The sequence below is a fragment of the Oratosquilla oratoria genome, chromosome 6, assembly GCF_046742065.1.
Source record: "Oratosquilla oratoria isolate Oo_2021 chromosome 6, ASM4674206v1, whole genome shotgun sequence".
Lineage (NCBI taxonomy): Eukaryota > Metazoa > Arthropoda > Malacostraca > Stomatopoda > Squillidae > Oratosquilla > Oratosquilla oratoria.
The window spans coordinates 74,693,206-74,714,328 of NC_134782.1; the positions used below are offsets into that span (position 1 = coordinate 74,693,206).

At 38.8% G+C, this 21,123-nt stretch overlaps 2 protein-coding genes across 4 annotated transcripts in view; one reads left to right on the forward strand and one right to left on the reverse strand.

Annotated features, from left to right (window-relative positions):
* The window catches only part of Utx (Utx histone demethylase), a gene marked incomplete in the record, with an annotated part of 415,870 nt that extends 401,905 nt beyond the window's left edge, over positions 1-13,965 (reverse strand). The window contains 1 exon segment of the mRNA XM_076187354.1: positions 13,759-13,965. Within this exon segment, the coding sequence (XP_076043469.1) occupies positions 13,759-13,832 (74 nt within the window).
* A 588-nt stretch (positions 13,966-14,553) lies between these two features.
* The window catches only part of LOC143026633 (FUN14 domain-containing protein 1), a 45,886-nt gene continuing 39,316 nt past the window's right edge, over positions 14,554-21,123 (forward strand). The window contains exons 1-3 of one of the 3 annotated variants that reach the window (XM_076187356.1): positions 14,554-14,620; positions 20,748-20,930; positions 21,115-21,123. The exon at positions 21,115-21,123 is cut by the window's right edge and continues 94 nt beyond it. In XM_076187356.1, coding sequence (XP_076043471.1) covers positions 20,755-20,930; positions 21,115-21,123 — 185 coding nt within the window. In that variant the 5' untranslated portion in view covers positions 14,554-14,620; positions 20,748-20,754. Of the gene's footprint in view, positions 14,705-14,727; positions 14,857-20,747; positions 20,931-21,114 lie in introns of those variants that run through there. The other 2 variants (XM_076187357.1, XM_076187355.1) reach the window with 2 other exon arrangements.

A 21,123-nucleotide genomic window follows, 5' to 3' on the forward strand; every position in this document is an offset into this window, starting at 1 on the left:
ATATGCAATTTTGTGAGCGGAAATAAAAAAACAAAAAAGGTGCTAAAACAGATTTCGTAAGTAACGAAGTTGTGTCGGACGAACGGTACGCCATGTTTGTTATGATAGATGCTGACGTCGAAGAAATGAAAGGATAAATTCGTCTAACCTAACCTAAACTAAACTAACCTGTGTTTAATAAATCATTACCTGCAAATTAAATGTCATCCAGCTCGTCGTCGTTGTGAGTGACATTGGCGGGCTTTTCAACCACCCTCTCAGCTTGCGGGGTATACAAAGTTCTTGAAGCTTGAAGGAATGCATGTATCTACGCTCCATAACATTCCTTCAAGAAAATGTACCTGGCGAGGTACTGTCGGAAATACTGAGGCCGTCAATTGACAGACGACAAGATGGCGTCCCGATCCTATGCTACCGACTTCGTTCATTAGCATATTTGCTTGTAGCAATGTATTTTTTATTTTCATTTCCACATTTGCTTGTAGCAATGTATTTTTTATTTTCATTTCCGCCCACAAAATTGCATAGTACGTTGATACATTTTAATTTACAAAATTAATAATTAATTTTCTATTGCTATATTGCGCCTATGGTCGAAACTTAAAAAAAAAAAAAAAAAAAAACAAAAAAAAAACGGTATTTAATATGGAATGTCAGCATACGCGGATTTGATTATACACATTATTTGAGGGCTTTCTGTACTATCAAAACCATAAATAAAGCTTTAATTTACTGTATAAAAGAGTGAAAATACACGAAAATAAAGATACATGTATTGCTGGACATTGTACATACAGTACATGTATTTTTACCTAGTTGTATTTTGCGGGAAGGGGAGCTATGCTCGTGATGTCCCGCCTTTGTATCTTGCAGTGTCTAGTTTGTTTTTAAACTCATGAATGGTTTTTGCGCATACTATTTCATTGTCCAGTTTGTTCCAAGTGTCCAAAACTCTATGAGGAAAACTGTTTTTCTTCAGTTCTCTTCTATAGCTATGTTTTTTTATTTTCTTTCCATGTCCTCTTGTGTTTCTTTTGTCCCAGTTAAGTAAGTTCTCTCTATCGAGTACCTCTGTGCCTCTCATGATTCTGTAGATGGTCAATAGGTCACCTCTCTCTCTTCTTTGCTCCAGTGTCGGTAACTCCAGTTTAGCCAATCTCTCCTCGTATGATAGTACGTACAGGTATATGTATACACTTTCGCTTAATGACCAATTCGGTTAACGACGGCGATGCTGGTCCGAATTGTCGTCATTAAACGAGGAGTGGTTGTATGGTCCCTACAAAGATGATCAAGGCTAAAAATTAGAATACCACAATAATCTATACATCTAAAAGGGCCTACTGGGAGATGGGTGAGGTGAGAATCACCACAGTAACTAAATAAAAAATTCAATACACAAAAATAAAATACCCTCCATATAAAACCCAGTACATGTATAATAATAATAATAATCAATGCCTTGAGTTTCATTGACTGGAAACCTGTAGCCCCACAGTGGCTGACCATAATCCTCAGGTCCTGCCACAATCTGGAAAGAAATATTGAACTAATGCCTGGGTTGTATTAGCATGGGACTGTTCTTATGCCACCAGCTTATGCTATATGAGGAAAACAGTTACTTGATGTCAGCCTTCCTTTTGTGAAAAGGTGGAGAAACTAGAGTCTAAGTTCACTGGTGTAAGGTGTACACTAACATGATCAAACAAGAATATTATTCCTGTTCAGTGGGATTAGTTCAAATGTCTATCCTCATATTAAGGGGTGAATTTAGGCAAGGAAGTAACTATGAGAGGATAATCACATCTACTCTGGCTCATTCTCATACCTCTGAAAATGTTTTGCTATGTATTATGCAGCAGTGATGTATTGTTGGATGGCGTAACACACTGACATGTGAGTAGTGTTTAAGGATGATGATCCTGTCTATATTTTGTGAGGTAAGACTCTTGGTGACTAATTTCTATACAATTACAGTCACCACAATTTCAACTTCTATATCTTGGCAATACTGGAAACAAGTATCCAAATCTAAAACAAATGTAATAAGCTTAAATATTGAATACAATGCTAAGATGAATGAAAACATAAGTGGGTTATCATTTTGTTTGTTTCTATTGTGGTGTAAATTTTCCTCCACTTTGTTCATTTGCTCACTTGGTGGAAAGGCAAAATCATTTATGATTTATGTATTAACCAAGACAATGAGACAAGAAGCTGGACAGGAATACATACGTAGGTTAAGAAACATTATACATATCCAGAATGCACATATAAACATTAATCCAAGTGATGAAGAGATAAACTGAATCCACAGCAGCACCCACAAATCTGTTAACTTAGACAAAGCATGCCTGGTTTACAGAGTGCTCAGTTAACAATGTGTATCTGCCATCTACAAATACAGTACTTATGTATTTTGGCTAGAAAACTTGTGTCTTAGCAGTTTGAAACACAATTTCATTGCTTATAAACCAGAACTTTTTTCTTTTGGTGAACAATACTGTGCTGAAGAGGTAGTAAAGGAGATTCATTGAGGGCAGCAGATGCTAAAGGTGATCAGCATTCTGTTTTGACAGAATAGGCCCCAATTATTGAAGAATAAAAGAACTTATTTATAGCTTAAAGACCATAACTATATTCAAAATAGTGTGCACTGCCATTTCTTAATGGTTGCAAGGTTCCAAAGAGCAAGGGAGTGGATGTGAGCTGAGGAGCCGATTTCTTTTGGTTATTTCTAATACATAATGTTTCACAAGCTACCTGTTCACCTGGATTGGTTTTGTTGTACTGTGCTAAACATAGCTCACAACTGCCCCTCCAAGATACATGAGAAAGGAAGGGGACAAGAGTCAAGGTGGTGGAGGTGGGCAAAAATCTATTTCACTTGAAATAACCTGTATTGGAATAGTGTGAATGAATATGTGATTTTCACCTTAAATATACAATTTCAATATAAGTAAATGTTCATCTGCCTGTGGCATCAACGAGTCATAAGAGTGAAACCATGAAGCAAACCAACAGCCACATGGGTTCCCATCAACGTCTCCACTCCTGGTCCTCCATTATTAAATGCTGCCATGGATGTGGTGCAGTTTGTGAGTAGATTATGTACTAATATTTTGTCAATAAAACCCGGTGCTTCTGTTCTTCTATCAATCTATATACCAAGGGTTTCCCCCCTTATACAGAGGGTAACAATGTCAAGTCAGGGTACATACTCACTCCCATCCATCACCCTTGTTTCCCTCTTATCTTAGCTTCTTGTGGATGAAGGGTTATCCCTGTCTCCTGCTTCTATTTTTGGTGACAATATGATGCTGAAGGAATGAGGTCATTGAGACATTAAAGGAGAGATTTAAAGAGGATAACAGAAAGGAAGAATAGTAGAAGTTTAGTGATCTACATTTTTCTGAGTGGAGATTAGTCTCCAATCACTAAAGAATGATGCATTGCAGGTTCACTGGAGGGTCACTGAAGTCCCTAAAATAGTGACTGAATAAAAATTACGCAGGCAATAATGACCACACAGGGTATGAATACGCAGATGTATGTGAAGCATCTTCACAGTATGGACATGTGTCATCTGTTGCATTACCTAGCATTTGTATGTCCTACGTCCTGCATAATGAACATATCAAAATCTATCCACTTTAGGTAGGTCTAACTGGTGAATACTAGCCAAATCTTTCTATGTGATTGGGTGGGGGTGATGGGAGAATGCTAGGTATCACGTAACATTCTGGGCATTACATAAATGGCTACATGTTGGTGGAAACTATCTTGTAATGTGATGGATGTGAAGGGCTTTGTTCGGCAAATGTTACATACTGTGTGCTAAGGATATAGAGATATTTGCAGATGTAAAACATTGGTCTGTGTAAGTGGATGGTGTCTGTATGCACCTAATGATTCATTGTAATACCTTACTTTTTTATTGGAAGTTTGTGATGCTAGTGTCTGAAACCAATGCATAGATTGTATGCACTACTTGGATATTAACCTGTTGATGTCATGTCTGACATCTCTGAGGAAATGGTACTAAGACTGGTGCCATGATGAAGTAATGAAACCTTATGCATGACATCAGACCTAATAATATTAAATCTTGCTTCAACTTCCACTGACTAGACACCTGCAGTCTCACAGTTGCAGCAACAGACTTTAGATCCTCCTAAGGATCATTCTGTGAAAAAAGCCAAATTGTTGACTGAGTTATGATAGATTCTGCAGGATGATCTTAATAAATTGTTAACATGGTCAGTGAAATGGCAAATGAACTTCAATATCTCTAAGTGTAGTGTGTTAAACGTAGGGCTACACAACCCCAAAAATAGATAAATCTTAGATAACACGTTTTTAGACAAATCTGAGTGCGAGAGGGACTTGGGAGTTCTGGTGAGTTCGGACCTTAAAACCAGGAAGCAGTGCATTAGCGCCAGAAATAAAGCTAACAGTGCATTAGGTTTCATTGCTAGGACGGTAACGAATAGAAGTGCAGAGGTAATTATTAAACTCTATCTAGCGATAGTTAGACCCATCCTTGACTATGCGGTACAGTTTTGGTCTCCATCCTACAGAATGGACATAAATTCACTAGAATCAGTACAGAGAAGAATGACCAAAACGATACATGGACTCAGAAATTTGCCTTACAAAGAGAGGCTTAGGCACCTAAACTTACACTCTCTGGAAAGACGCAGAGTGCGGGGTGATCTAATAGAAGTGTTCAAGTGGATCAAAGGCTATAACAAGGGAGATGCAAACAAGGTCATCATAATAAAACAACAGGGCAGGACTCGCAGCAATGGGTATAAACTGGACAAATTTAGATTAAAGAAGGAAATAGGCAAGAATTGGTTTACTAATAGGGTGGTCGATGAATGGAATAAACTTAGTAACCATGTAGTAAGTGCTGAAACTATCAGTTGTTTTAAAAAACGATTAGACAACTTTATGGATGGGGACGACAGGTGGTGATGGATACGGAGCTGCCTAGTGTAGGCCTTATGGTCTCTTGCAGTCTCCTTTATTCTTATGTTCTTATATGTGGGATTGTTCCTACATCAGCAGCTGGTGAGAGGAAGTGGGGAGCTATTGCCAGCTGTTAGCTCTCCTTATTTTAAAAAGTGAGGGAAAATTGCTGAAGTTGATAGAGAAAGATTTTGGGTTTAGTTTGGAGACAGGGTGTAACCTCCTCAGGACTGCACCTCCAGCTGAAGGTGTTGATGAATTTTGAAGATAAGCAGAGATAATTCTATCCAACATCCATCTCTCATAACTACAACTGGCAGGTATCCATTCTTTCTCCCACTTCAAAATTAAGATATGATAGAATCCTAGCATCCAAACATTATACAATTGAGCACAAAGAAAAACACCCTGAGAGTCATCCCAGCCCTGTACAATACAAATAGATAAAAATAATAAATTGCCACCAAACTTATGGAAATTAAAACCATACTGGATTATAACCTGTTCAAAACAATGACCAGTTTTATTCTGACCAATGCCATAAGATTTTGTTCAGTTTAGGGTAGGGCACCCATGCTGAAGGGGATGAGGCTGTCCCAACACCTCAGCTAAGCTACCACCTTTACAATTGTATTCTGCACCATACAACAGGTTAAAGGACAAGCATTTCAAGACCAACTAACAAACTCCCTACTTTATCAACCCCCTCTAGACATCTGCTTCACAGAAAAAGCCCTCAAGACAAGGATGATGAAGATGAGGATGAGGATGAGGAGGAGAAGATTTTGTAATGCAAGTAGTGTCATGCACTGTACATATGGCAGCCAATGCTGCACACAAAGAGTTGACTCATACTGAAGTGGTTAAGTGACTCAAGGGCCAAACCAGTGGTTGTTGCTGGTTACCTGTGAGCCACAGGCCCCCTGGAAGGGTTATCTGGGGCAATATATTGAATGATTGACCCAGTGATGGAAATGAGATTTGGAAACAAGATATATACTAAGGCTGTAGCCAGGATTTTTGCTGGAAATTATAATGAATGCCCTCATTATTATAGAAACAACATACAAAAAAGACTAGAAATAACATAAATAAACACAGTATCCTTACATACTCCCCCTATTTCCATCACTGCTATTCATTTTTCCTTCTCATGTCTATTTCATAAGCTACATTATGCATTATCAATTGATGTATGCTACATGGACTTAGTGGATACATTGAAAAATGGTGTAGGTACTGATTGATAGCACTGCATGTTTGGGATGAGTACAGATATATTGGTCTTGTGACAGGGGCAGATACACCAAGGTGCAATAAAAAGGATTTAAACATGTCACTAATGTATGCATTGGTTGATAGCACAAATGAGCCAAACCATAAAAAATTAGCAGATGGTGTAAGCACACTGCTGTATACTTGATGAATATTTGGGCTGTGGGTAAGGGTTCAATGGAGGATGTCATGTGGTAGGGTCCCATAGGTACAATAATAAAAGGTTGTAAACTAGTCATTAAAGGAGGCACTAGAAGATCCAGACATCAGCTGTTAGTATAGATTGGTTGGTAGCAGGGGGCACATTAATATAAATGTCAAATTAATGAAAATGGCTTGCAAATGTCTGTAATGTTGTATTTTCAAACAATGTAAAACATACTGTGCTTTAAAAGGACAATTTCACCATTAAAGGAAGTGTACTTAATACAAAGATGTCCTCTGGTAAATGACACATTCCACTGGACCCCTCCCTCTCCCTAAATCAAACAAAAAAGATCCACTAACTATACAGCACTATCAATTGATACCACATGTACAGTATGTTGGTGCAGACAAGTATTTCTGTTAAGGATGTGGGTTGCCATATAATGAAGTGATAGGAAAACCTGCACAAAAAATCCCCCTAATGTGCAGTACTATTAGTTGATGCTTGTTACAGCAACCCACTGACAGCTTAGATCAGCTGACAACACACATATAGTATTACAGTGTGGACTTTCCTAGTCTTTTTAATGAGGAAGGGGGTACACCAGTTCTGGCTGTTAGGTCCTGCTGTGGAAGTGTAGTCTCACTGCACTGCCTTTAACTTGAGCAGTTTGGCTGGGAACAGGAATGACCCTTCATCCATGAGGAAGACTTTTCTTGCTTAATCTAAGTACACTAGCAGCAGACTACTAAGACATCTACAATTGACTGTAGTCCAACATGGATACATGCAGGTTAATTTGTTGCAGATGTATGAGCAGTATATTGATGTATTTTTTTCTGTTTTCAGCTGGTTGTGCTAGTGATGTAACAATATGGGTGAGTAGGGTCGAAAGGCTCATTTTCATGTGATGTTCTATGAGAATGATTTTGGTTTCTGTACACAAATGTTCTACTATGGTAGCTCAAATGCATTTTATTATTCTTGGTACTTTATTTTGAAAAAAATTGTAATGTGTTGCTTTTTCTGATTGTTGGGAACTATGATGTGAAAGCATATCCAAGTGTGGTTCCCAAAAACTGCTTGTAAACTGTGATTGGAGCTTTCTTCTAGACCAAAGCCCATGCTTTCTACCAATCTTAATATAATTATTTTCTTGTTGATTTTCACTTTCAGGTCATTGATGTGTGGGCTGAGGGACATGTGAATATAAAAAATGAGGCCCAGGATTTTTTTTCTCACAAAGGATTTGGTCATTTAATTTTAATATTGAGTAGTTCTTTTATTCATTACTTCATTTTAGGGCAAAGACTAACATATGAAACCTACAATGGATGAAAAGTGTCGCTGAAGAAGAAATGCTTACACCTGTTATGTTGGTATAGTGAATAACAACTTTTGCCTAAGTTTCACTGACTGGAAACCCTCTGCTCCACAACAGCTGGGAATGGTCCTCCGGCCCTCTGCAGAGAAACATTATACTGTTGTCTACAATGTATTGGTATGGCATTGGTTCTCTGTCATCTGTGCTGTCAGAGGAAGGGACTGGTCATCAGTTTTCATGTGAAAAGGTGGAGGAAATACTGTTGTACTTGATACGTTGTGCCTGGTCTGGTGCTGCATCTCTCCATGGAGGTAAAGATGTTGACAACTTGCATCCTTGGTCCTTTGAATCATCAAACTGTGCATAGATGAGTGAAGCAGGAACATCATACTGCTACAACCATACACAGGTTATAAAAGTACCCTTTTTAAAAAACACAACATAGTAACATGGAAAAACAGACAAGATGAAGAAGCAGCATGAAACAGTTAACTAAAAAGAACAGGAAGGTGCTACTGCAAGTGCAATACCCTGTCCTTTTACAAATATCATGTTCTAGGTAGTGGGGGGAGGGGGTCTGTCCCTTACCAAGTTAAGTTTTGGGTGGGTGGGAGTTATTTTGGGGCACAGTACCATGGCAAGGAACTGGGAGCATTACTGGTTTGGAAACGAATTCAGAGGTATAACCTCATGCTAGGGTTTGGAGCCTGGGTCTGGCCACAAGGCTAGGTTGATAGGTTCAGAAGAATAATTTTAGCTTTGGTTTTGATAGGTTTGTTTACTATCACTTAGGTAGAATGAAACCAACCCTTAGTCAAATACTATTAAAATATCATTACTTAGTAATTCAGACAAGTTTGTTCATCAGCTTTTTTGGACAAGTGTGCAGTGCTGAGCTCAGTAGAATATTTATTTCTATTACTTTTAAGGTGCTCCCAAGCCAATAAGCCTTGAACAGTGCCTAAATAGTAGGATCTGGGAACATTAATGACAGGTAGAGGACGAAAACAGCAAAACAGCCAAGTAGGTGGCAGTAACCGAAGACAAACCAGGAAAACATCACAACAAATGGAGGTGACCTCTAGGCAGTTTGATTACTGTAGGTAATGCAAACATGAAGTGGAAGATGAACACCTGCCCATGTACTGAGTATTGTACCAAGTGGTTTCACATTGAATGTGAAAACATCGATGAAAGGAAATATGACCTCTTCAAGGAGCTGAGTGAAGCAAGGATTCACTGGTTTTGCACACTGTGTAATAACAAGACTGTTGATGTGCTGAAACTTGAGAATAATTTGAAGGATAGTAATGACAAATTATAGGTAAGAGTGGATCAGATGGAGGACAGATTAGACAACAGTGAGAATATAAGGAGTATAACTTTTAGAAATGAAACTTAAAAAATGGTGTGGGCTGAGGTACATGAGGCTAGAGAAAAGGAAACTAAGGAATGTAATGTTATCATTAAGGGGATAGAGGAAATTGAAATGGTTGAAGTGAAAAATGATCCCATGGAAACTGGTGACATGAAAAAATGATGAACAGGTAGTGAATTGCCTTTTCAAGAATATTCTAGGTGTGAAAGAGGAGGATGTAGTGGAGATAACAAGAATTCCATCAAGCCAAGGCAGTGAGAATAATAGCTGCAGACCAGGGATGTTGATTGTGAAGACATGGAGTCCGTATCAGAAAGTGTTGAAAAATCCCAAGAGGCTATGGAATAAGGGAGCATGGAGCAAAGTGTTTATTAACAGGGATATGACCAAGTTAGAAAGTAAACAGGATTACGAGTTGAGGAAGGAACAAGCACAGAAGAGACCAAGGGGAAAAAAAACTTGGTGATTGTAAACAGAGAAACAGTGCTGGCAGAGCAAATTCAGAGACCAGGAACATCAGAACACCAGTTAAGCATGGCTATGGTGAATTCCCAGACCCAAGCTTGATTGGTTTAGAACAAACACAGAATGTAAATTGTGTAGTTTGAGGCCGTCATATGACTAATAGCACTATGCAGACTTATAGAAAACACAATGGAGTGCTAATTTGTAAACTTCCTGCAGAGGCAGTGAAATGTAGTTCAGTTTGAAGCTTTAAGATTCATTTAGATAAACACCTAAGCAAGATGCTGTAATGCCTGCCATTTATTTTATATTATTTGTTTATTATTATTTGTCTGTTTGTTTATTATTATTTGCTTGATTTTCATTTATTATTATTTATCTGTCAATTTATTATCATTTACTATTTTCCTGTTTGTTTATTATTTAACTATACCTATGCATTTATTTTGTTTATTATTATTTATATTACTATAATTTGTATATATTTATCATTACTATAATTTGTATTTATTTATCATTACTATAATTTTTTTCCACATCTGACCTAGTTATGAACCAAAAGGTCTCCTGTCAGCATGCTCCTCCTTTGTAAAGCTTTAGAATGCTAGAAGTATTGTGAACAAAATGTTGGAGTTAGAAGAAATGGTATATGAAGAGGATCCTGATGTAATATTGATAACAGTCATGGTCAAATAGTGGTACATCTCATCCATAAATCAGTCTACAGGGATATGATATACAGTACTACCTCTCATTAACGGACGTTAATTTGCTGTGTTTGCGGTGTTTTTTTGTGCTGTACAATCACTATGCCACCCAAAAACCACTCCAAATCAATGGACACCGTTACCTCCCTTTTAGTCCGTTAATGAGAGGTAGTACTGTAATAAGGAAGGATAGAATGAATAGGAAAGGAGGTGGCTGTGTGGCATATTTCAAAAATCAAATGAGTAAGTGCTCTGGATTTAATGAGTGATAATATGGAATTAGTGTTGTGTAAAATTAAAGCAGAAAATGGGGATATTGTGTTGGGTGTGTGCTATCATAGAATGTCAGCCACAGAAGAAGAGAGAAATCTACATAATAAGATACAAGAGGCTTGTGAGAGATTTGACCAAGTAATTGTATGTGGGGGACTTCAATCATAGTTCCATCAAATGGGACTTGTTACAGGCAGAAAGAGAAGGCAAGCCTTCCTAAATCTAGTGATGGACAAATTTATTTCTCATTATGTGAAGCAATCAACAAGAAGGGGGAAATATTTTAGATTTGGTGATGATATTCCCACTGATGGGGGGAAAAGTGATTTGGAAAGAACAATATTTTGATTACAGGAATGCCAAGTACGAGGATATGAGAAAAGTATTTGCAAAAATACAATGGAAAGAGAAATTCAAAGACAAAGAATTTTCAGAAATGTGGAATTTATTTGTTGAGGAATATGACATAGTAAAGCTCAATGTACCTACAAAGAGGTGTGAGAATAAGAAAAGGAAACCACTGTGGTGGAATAGAGATATATTGAAGGCAAGGAAAAATAAATTTCACTGGTATAAACAATTAAACAATTTCAGATGGACCGCTAAAATGACTACTTGAGGTACAAAAGGGCCATGAATAGAACATGAAAACTCATTAGGCAAGCCAAAAGGAAATATGAATCTAAGATAGCACAGAGAGTAAAAGAAGATCCAAAAGCATATTATAGGTATGCCAAAAGAAAGTGTTGGACCACTGGAGAATGTGAATGGAGACATGGTATCTGAGGATGAGAGGATGGTTAAGATCTTAAACAAATATTTCTCCACAGTGTACACAGAGGAATCTACAGCAAATATTCCTGAACCAAGAATGATCTATAATGCTTCAGGTAACTAAATGCTACAAGAGATGGATCTATCTACACAGGGAGTAATTAAGATCCTACATAAATTAAATCCAGAGAAATCACCAGGTGATGATAATGTACATCCAGCAGTGTTAAAGAACTTGGGAGGACTGGCAGCACTACCACTAAGTTTTATATTTAAGAGAAGTTTGAAGGTTGGAAAAGTACCAGATGGTTGGAGGATGGCAAATGTGACACCTATTTTTAAAAAGGGATCAAAAAGACTTGCTTGAAACTAAAGACCAATAAGCTTGACATCTCAAGTGAACGAGATTATGGAAACTTTGATTAGAGATGCAATAATAAAGCATCTTGAGGAACACAAACTGATCAAAGGATCTCAGGATGGTTTTTTATCTGGAAGATCTTGTCTGACAAACCTATTGACATTCCTTGAGAAAATAACATCTTACATAAATTCAGGCTACCCTGTGGATGTCATCTACCTGGACTTCTCCATGGCTTTTGATAAGGTTCCATACTAGAGGCTGTTAACCACTTCCATACGGTGACGCCTACGTAGGCGGCATGAGGAGCAAGTGGGTACTCGATGATGCCGACGTCGGCATCTTGATTATATTTATTGTAGTCGTATCTACACGGGTGAAAGATAACGAACAATTGAGCACTGACTTTATTTTTTGTAATGCGATTATTATGACGCAACATCGCACGTCGGGCAGCTAATGCTGCCAGACATGCGATGTGCCCCGTAGTGAAGAGGTTAAGGAAGATTAAGACACATGGAGAGATCATACAAGAATGGATTAGCGACTGGCTAAAGGAAAGGAAACAGAGGGTTGTCATAATACGGGGACACAAATTGGAATGGAGGAAGGTTAATAATGATGTACCCCAGGGATCAGTATTGGGGCATCTATTGTTCACTATATTTATAAATGACATTGATGATAATACTGTTTCTCACATCCTCAAGTTTGCTGATGATAAAAAAATTTTTTTTAATAAAGTAGTAACACAGGAAGATGCCAACCGCTTACAGGATGACTTAAACAGAATGTATAATTGGTCAGAGCCCTGGCAAATGTCACTTAATGTGGAAAGGTACAAGTATATCCATATTGGCCATGGAAACATCAAACATATAAACTGGGGGAACAAGAAATTGTGAATGAAGATCAGGAGAAAGATTTTGGGGTTAAGTACATTGCTCTGTCCAAGTGCCCTCATTGCTGAAGTGCTTTCAAAGGCCAACCAGGGAAACATCAGAAGAGCAATAATGTATAAGAGCAAAGACTACATAGTAAATTTGTATAAATTCTTGGTAAGACCCCCATTTTGAGTACTGTCATCATGCATGGAGACCTTATATACAAAGATATTGACAACCTTGAAAAGGTGCAAAGATGGATGACAAGAATGGTGCACAGTATCAAGGATGATCTCTACGAAGAGAGACTGGATAAAACTGGGCTTGTGACACTAGAAATGCAGAGTTAGAGGTGACCTTAATGAAGTATTTGAAATAATGAAGGGACTGGAGGGTTTGAGGGTTGAGGACTTCATCATGGACCAGGGAACAAATAGAGGACATCCACTGAAAATCTTTAAACAATAACCACAAATTGACATAGGTACTTTTTCTCAAATAGAATTGTTAATGAGTAGAATAATCTGCCAAGAGAGGCAGTTGCAGCAAATACAATGAGTGGATTTATGGCCAAAATTTATCCGTTAATGAGGCAAATGGGGGGGGCACCACATAAGCCAGCAAAGACTTATTGCCCCAATCCTAGGCAGACCACCTCAGCACCATTGCTGAGGTGGTGCTGGTTAGATAGTTATTGGCACATTCGTCTTACACTAAAAACAAACAGAACAGAAATGTCAACTGTTGGAATGTATTTCCATTATACTTCACTGGACTGTATAAGTAAATCCAGGAATATATGTTTTGAATGGATTCTGTCAATCTGTGCCTCTAACAGTGAATTTGTAAAACCTATTTTGATTGCATTATTTCAGTAAGGATGTTTACATATACACATTATATATATTTCAATTAATGGCAACATATTAAGATATATTATCTATCTATGGCTAAATTGTATATATTTATAGGAATTTCCAATGTCCTGGTCGAAATAGTTCCACCCGATGCAAGCTACAGACCGGTGCACAACAAGACTTCTGGAAAACGATCATGGACGATGCTTCATGTTGCATCTTACCTCCCTGGACAGCCTGTAAGTTATCCTGAATATCATTGAGAGGCTAAGGAAGGATTCGCGAAGGTTAATAACTCGGGGCTGAGTGAGCGGGCGGGCAAGTGTTTATGTCCTTACCTGTCAAGTTCAGAGAGAATCTGCAGTTCCTGTTGGGTCAAGTTTATCTCATCCGGGGTTTCCGTCACCTCCATTTTTGCACTATATGATCACTAACACTATAAGAATACACTGGTAGGCACATTCGAAATGGGTGATAATCACCCAAATTCACAGAAATTACATGAGACTCTTAGGTGTACTTCCTCACTGCACCAATACAACTTTACGAGTACACGCGCTGAGAGCTGCGAAGGACTACGTACCAGTGTAATGTTGCCAGTTAATGAATTGTATATTGACAATATTCTTTGTAATTTCAATATTTTGTCTACAATTCCATGAATTTATATTAATTCAAGTATCTTTGTATACGTTTAATTTTCTATGGAGTATGTTAACATAAGAAAATAACTATAATTACTTCATGTTTAAGTTATTAGTTAACAACTCATTCCTGGACCAAACTATGCTTAGATCATCGATGGAGTTATGTGAAAATATATGAATACAATAAATTCGATAACTACACAGCTGTATTTCAAGTAGATATTTGTGAATTGTATAAAATTGCAAGTCTTTGATGCTTTATACTTCGTTTTCATCCCGTCTCCCATTTTCCCTTCACAGTCTTGTTGACCTTCCCATGGAGTTCATCTTAAGATCTACCTAAGAACTTAAAGTGTTTAAAATATATACAATATAACCTTATTTCAAACATTTAACATCATATTAAAAATATACGGCCATCATCTTACTCTTAAAAATATGTGAATTCATATATTTTTTTTCTTTTCTTTATTTATACTCAACAAGAATATAATTGGAACGCATCCAGTTCTTGTGGAGGAAGGTCTCAAGTCATTCCTGACGTAATTTCGAAGTAAGAGAATTCCGCGTTTTGGCATAAGGGGACGAGAATTCCACGGAATTTTCAAACAATAATTATTCAAACCACGCAGACATGGTAAAACTCGTGTAATTGTAATAATGTATTTAACTGTCGCACAAAAAGTCTGGGGTGTTTTGACGCCAGGTGTGGTTGCACAAGAGTAATTTTTTGTTGGTTGTAGATACAGTCGTGGAAATTGCAGTTCTAAACACATTTCAGAACTTTGGGTAATATTAAGTACTTATATAACATCATTTAGAACTGTTATTAATATTTTATTTACATTCTTAGCATGCTCAAGTATTTACGTGATGAATTACAACTTTACTTATCATTACCAATGCCTGCGTTGTTTGACAGTAGACTGAGTAGTGCCCATGGCCATGGGATCCGTATCCATACGAAGTGTAAAGGGATGGGTTTTACAGAGACGGGTTGGCCTTAGGGAAACTGGCTTAGTGGCCATAACCTGTATATATTATACAATGTGGTTAGCCTAAGCTAGGCTAAGCTAAAGCTTGGCTAGGCTAGGCTAGGCCAGGCCAGGCCAGGCCAGGCCAGGCCAGGCCAGACTAGCCTAGCCTAGACTCAACTCTGTTGAAGTTAGGTCAGGTGAGGTTAAGTTAGATGGTACTCAAGACTTTGTGTGTATCCAAATAGGCACAGCTGGGATGTATTGGACAGAGACATAGCCAGGTGTTGCACCCTTATAATTCTTGAAGTACAAATGACATGTAGCTCAACTGATAGTCCTGAGACATGTTAGAATTACTGGTAAATTTAGATAAGGGCATTGCCACTTACAACAACAAAATTACTTTTACTACATAAATGCTGCTATGTTCAATCAGAGTATTGTCATTGGCATAGTGGTTTCATGTTCGTAGTAATAGTTAAGAGGCTAGGGAGCTATGGCTCATAGGTTGCCTCTTCTCATAAAAACTTTCATGTAGTTGTCATAGTTATTTTTGAATGCATTTACACTTGAACTGGCAACTACACTTTCAGGAAGGCTATTCCACTGGTTTATCACTCTGGCGTTGAAAAAGTTGTTCCTTTTCGTTGTTCGGTGCTGTGGTTTTATAAGCTTCATGTGATGTCCTCTTGTTTGAACCTGAGTATTAGTTGTAGTTGCTGCCACCTTGAAAAACTGGTCTGCGTCTATGTTTTCATAATGGTTAAGTATTTTGTACACTTCAATCATGTCGCCCCTGCTTCTTCTCTCCTCCAGTGTAGTAAGACCCAGCCTATCTAGTCTCACTTCATAGCTTAGGTCACTCAGTTCGGGGACAAATTTGGTTGCTCGACGTATTTTTTCAAGCCTCTCAATGTCCCCTCGGCCCTGTGGAGACCAGGCCTGAACTGCATATTCCATCAGTGGTCGTACCAGACCCAGGTATAAGGATTTAAACATTTCAATGTTCATATAGGTAAATGTGCTTCTTATTCTCCCCAGCATCTGGTTGGCCTTAGCAGCAACTTTAGATACATGAGTGCCTGGTTTTAGGTCACTTGTGATGGTTACTCCCAGGTCTTTCTCAACTGCACTCCTGCCAAGGTGTAACTGTGGCCTGGATTTTCCCTTCCTACATGCATCACACCGCACTTCTTTTCATTAAAACTTAAAAGCCACTTGAGACTCCACTCCTCCAGTTTCTCTAAGTCACCTTGCAGAATTATTGCATCATCTGATGTCCTGATTTTCCTATATATCTTTGCATCATCTGCAAAAAGCTTCCCATTAGATCTCAAATTATCCAGGATGTCATTCACATAAACTAGGAAAAGAACAGGTCCCAGGACACTTCCCTGCGGAACTCCACTCCAGACTTGCCTCCAGCTGCTGAGTTCTCCCTTGACCACCACCCTCTGTCTTCGATCTTGTAAGAAGCCCCTAATCCAGTTACATAATTGTCCTCTGATTCCTAGAGCTTGTAGTTTGGCAATAAGTCTTTTGTGTGGAACAGTATCAAAGGCTTTCCTACAATCTAAATATACAACGTCCACGCTTCCCCGTTCATCGATGGTAGTCTCAAGCTCCTCTAGGTATTCTAATAATTGGGTAAGGCACGATCTTCTCGCCCTAAAACCATGTTGGTGTTGACTGAGGATGTTGTTGGATTCAAGGTGTTCCACTAGGTCTTTCCGAATTAGCTTTTCTAAGACTTTGCAGGGTACAGAGGTAAGGCTCACAGGTCTGTAATTTAGGGGGTCAGTTTTTCTTCCATTTTTGAAGATTGGAGTAATATTTGCTAAACGCCAGTCTGTAGGAACACTTCCAGTCCTGAGAGATTCTCTGAAGATACACCACAGGGGAAAAGCAAGACTAGCGCAACATTCCTTTAGGACAGTTGGGTGGACTCCATCAGGGCCTGGTGCTGATGGGCTTTTCAGCTTACTCATTTCTTCTTTGACATCATTGACTGAGAATGTGGATAGCCTAAGCTCTGTACCATTGAAAATAGCAGTGATCTCGGGTACATTCCCTTCTTCACGTTGAAAAACCTTCTGGAATTCACGGTTCAAGAGTTCTCCAGCTTCTTGGTTCGTGGCGGTGAGCGAGGCATCATCCTTTTCTAGTTGTGTTACCTCCTCCTTTATGGTAGTTTTGCTCCTAGCATAGGCATAAAAAGCTTTAGGGTTTGTTTTAGTTTCCCGAGCAAGGTCTTGTTCAAATAAGAATTTAGCCTCCCTAACTGCCGTGGTGCAAATGTTTCTTGTTCTGCAATAGTGTTGGTATCTGTGCGTTGTCTTCCTCTTTATGTATCTTTCCCATGCTTTCTCCTTAGCCTCAATTTTCCTCTTTAAAGACACTGTCATCCACTTCGGTTTCCTCGAAAATGGTTGCACATGAAACTTGGGTATGTACATTTCAGTAGCTTCTTTGTAAATTTGGAGAAATGTATTCCACATAACTTCCACAGGTTTGTCCATTAGCAACTCGTTCCAGTTAATGTTAGTCAGGTACTGATTCCTTCCTTCATAGTTACCTCGTAAATAATTCCATTTGGTTGTCCCTTCTACATTAATATCACTTTCTAACCTAAAATTAAACAATATCACAGCATGATCACTTGCCCCTATAGGGGCCTTATAATGTATCTCCTCTAGTTCAAGTTCACTCTTGGAAAAGGCAAGGTCAAGGAGGGATGGTGTGTCGTTTCCTCTTACTCGCGTAAACTGAGTAATGTGCTGGTGTAAGAATGCATCTTGACAGGCATCATAAAATTTCATTTGCTCACTTTCAGGTCCCCCATTTATAGTGTGGTTAATCCAATCAATTTCCTTGAAATTAAAGTCCCCGCACAGTAGTGTCTGGTGTGCATCTGTGTTGCTCATCACTCTAATAGCTTCCCTTACTCTGGCATTATACTCTGCTGAGGATCCTGGAGGTCTGTATAAACATCCAAGAAGGAGTTTATTTTTCCCGATGTGAACTGTGCTGACAACTGCCTCAATATTGCCCCATATGTTCTCTTCCACTACTACTGATGAGAGTGCCTTATGAATCATAATGACCACACCTCCCCCGTTTGCATCCCGGTCCCTTCTGAATATGTTATACTTACTTGTGTTCAAGTAAGTGGATGATATGTCAGATGGTTGCAGCTTGGTTTCTGTTAAAAAAATTACATGAGGTTTAACTTGATCTATAACTAAAGCTAATGAGTCACTTTTCACACAACTATTTACACCATCAACGTTTGTATATACACATCTTAGGGTGGTTAGTATCTCCTTGGAGGCTGGTTCTCGTCGATTCTCATCACTCTCCCTCTTTTTATTATCCATTTTTTTCCTGTCTCCTGTTCCTGGTCGTTTTTTTCATCTCTTACTTTCACAAGGTCTGCATGTTTCTTTCTCTCGTTCAGGGTTCTGTCTGGCATGATGGTAATGTGTTTTAGGTTCTCGTGCTCTTTTAAGTTCCTGCTGGCCTTCAACATAGTCCATTTAGTATCCTCGTTGTCCAGGACAACTTTGAGGAGCCTGGGACTCTGAGATAATGTGCCTGAACCTCTGCTATTTGACCCAGAGGCTTGGGGTTTCCCTAGTCTTACCATAGACTTGATTTGTACAGGTTCATTCACACCAATGGACTTTGCCATATCCTTTACTTTCTGTTCATCATCAACATATCTCCTTTCACCATCTGTTTCATCAGATTCCTCAAGGCCCCTGATTATTAAGTTAGGTTTTCTACGAGTCTTTTCCTCTTCCTCAACTCTAAATTTATCCAATTCATCCCACACTGCTTCCTTAAACTCGTCACTCTCCTTGTAATCTGTCTTTGTCTCTAGGTTAGCCACTCTATCCTTGGTTTCCTTAATTTCACTTTCAAGGAACTGAACTTTACTTCCTAGATCTTTCAAAAAATCTTTAACCTTGAAAAGGTCACCAACATCAGTAGAATAATTTATACAAATGTAGATCCTTCCTGGTTTACCAAAGAAGGCTAGTTCCCCTGGACTCATGTTCTGGCACTCAGCATGAAACCACTTGGAACAACAATCACATTGGATGGAATCACCGTGTTGAAAACCCTTACCACAAGCCTTGTCCGGTCCTCCAGGGCACGTTTGTTGCTCATCTTGATCACCTATGGGTTTCGGTGCCGGGTCCCCCCTTTCATTACCACCCAGTGATGGTTTCCTACTCCCCACTTGTTGTTGTTGTCCATACGGGCGTGTTCTTCCACCCCATTGTGGTGATGGCTTCCAGGTGAGTGATGACGATCGCCTTGTATCGTAGCTCCTATTTGAAGCCATTTTCACTACAAAAAGCCTTACTTCCTTTAAGTGTAGTCACCCACTATTGCAATAATGAATTATTGTTGCCCTATGAGACAATAGCCTGCCTAATAACCACCTATGTTGAATGTCTACAAAGTATATCACCGACTAATGTTACTCACCTAAGTTTGACGAGCTTTACGTTTAATTATATATTAACCTCCGTCTTCTGGGTCTTGAATGATATTTTGTGTCTTGGATATACAAATCCTCGAGTCTTGTAAAATTTAGGTTGTAACCTGATTAGTTCCTACTTGCTGTCAGTAGTCGCGATCAGAAGCAGATATGACGTCATGTCGCCCATCGTAGCACCAACCTCCGGCAAGCCCACGTCGATACTTCAATCTACCTCCTCCCCCCCTCTCGTTACTCTCGTCAACCTCTCAACTGGCTTTCACATAAGCCCCAATTTGCCAAGACTATGCAACAGGGTACGAGTGTATACATGCACAAACAACTGGAAAACAGACACCAATGACGGAGCCAATCCAGGACACGTCTTCTCTCTCAAGTCTTGCTATGTAAAGTGCAGGCAATATTTGGCATTACTTAGCCTGTTCTAACTTAAAATTACTTACTTTAGCTGAATCTAACTTAACTAAATCATCATACCACCAATTGTATTTTCTTTTCTAAGGCAAGTTTTCTTATACCTGTATTACACTTGGGTGGATTTGGTCTGGTACCAATACTTTCATTATACATTTTGGTTGCATTGCTCTCCTCTTAAAAAGTCCTTTAGTTTTATTACTATATTTTCAATCTCTGTCTAAAGTATGTTTAGAGATAGGTATACAATAAGTCCGTTATGCGGTACATATGTGTTCCTGAAAACCTTACCGCAAATTGAAATTACCGTATGCCGAACCCATTATAACAAGTAATAATAGGATATGGCAGACATACCTTCTCCCTGCTCATTCCTCTTCAAAATATCTAGCAGTATCTGTGAATTTTTCTTACCGTAAATAGAATCGAGGGTAGTAATTACCAAATGCCGTAACTGTGAATTTACTGGATAAAGAATTACTGTATAAGGAGGACTCACTGTATATATTTGTATGATACTCGCAACTTTATTGTATCAGTAGAATTTTACAGATGAGGAACTTCTATCAACTGAATAGAATTGTGTGGCAATAGCTAGAACAGATATTAAAGTCCTTTGGGACAAACTCAAAGGGTTAATCAAGACAAACTAAACCCTTTGTGTGTAAAAAACTTTGATTTCGTAACTGGTTCATCAGCACACTTGAAAGGTTAAGAAGATCAGTTGTTTTCACATGCTTGCAGTTTATTTTTTCTGTATTTGTTTCATGATCTTGCAGTGGTGGCATGGGAGGTGCCAAGTCATCCAGCAGAGGAAGAGTCAGTCAAGACGAGGAAGAATTTGAGGTTCTTGATGTTAGAGGAACAGCACAGTCAACAATGTCATGGTTACAGCAGTATTTATTGGACCTGACCAGAGAACCAGTGGCCAAGCAGGTGGCTGTTGGAGGAGCAACAGGATGGTAAGCACAGAACTACTGACACTGTGAAGAAGGAAGGGGCCATAGCAGGTCTCCTCAAGATTTCTGAGATTTAGATGATACATGGAACTACCTAGTGTAGGCCTCATGGTCTCTTGCAGTCTCCTTCATTCTTATGTTCTTATATTTTGTGGTGATGATACCTCAACATTGGTTTTTGTTCCAGGGCTGTAGG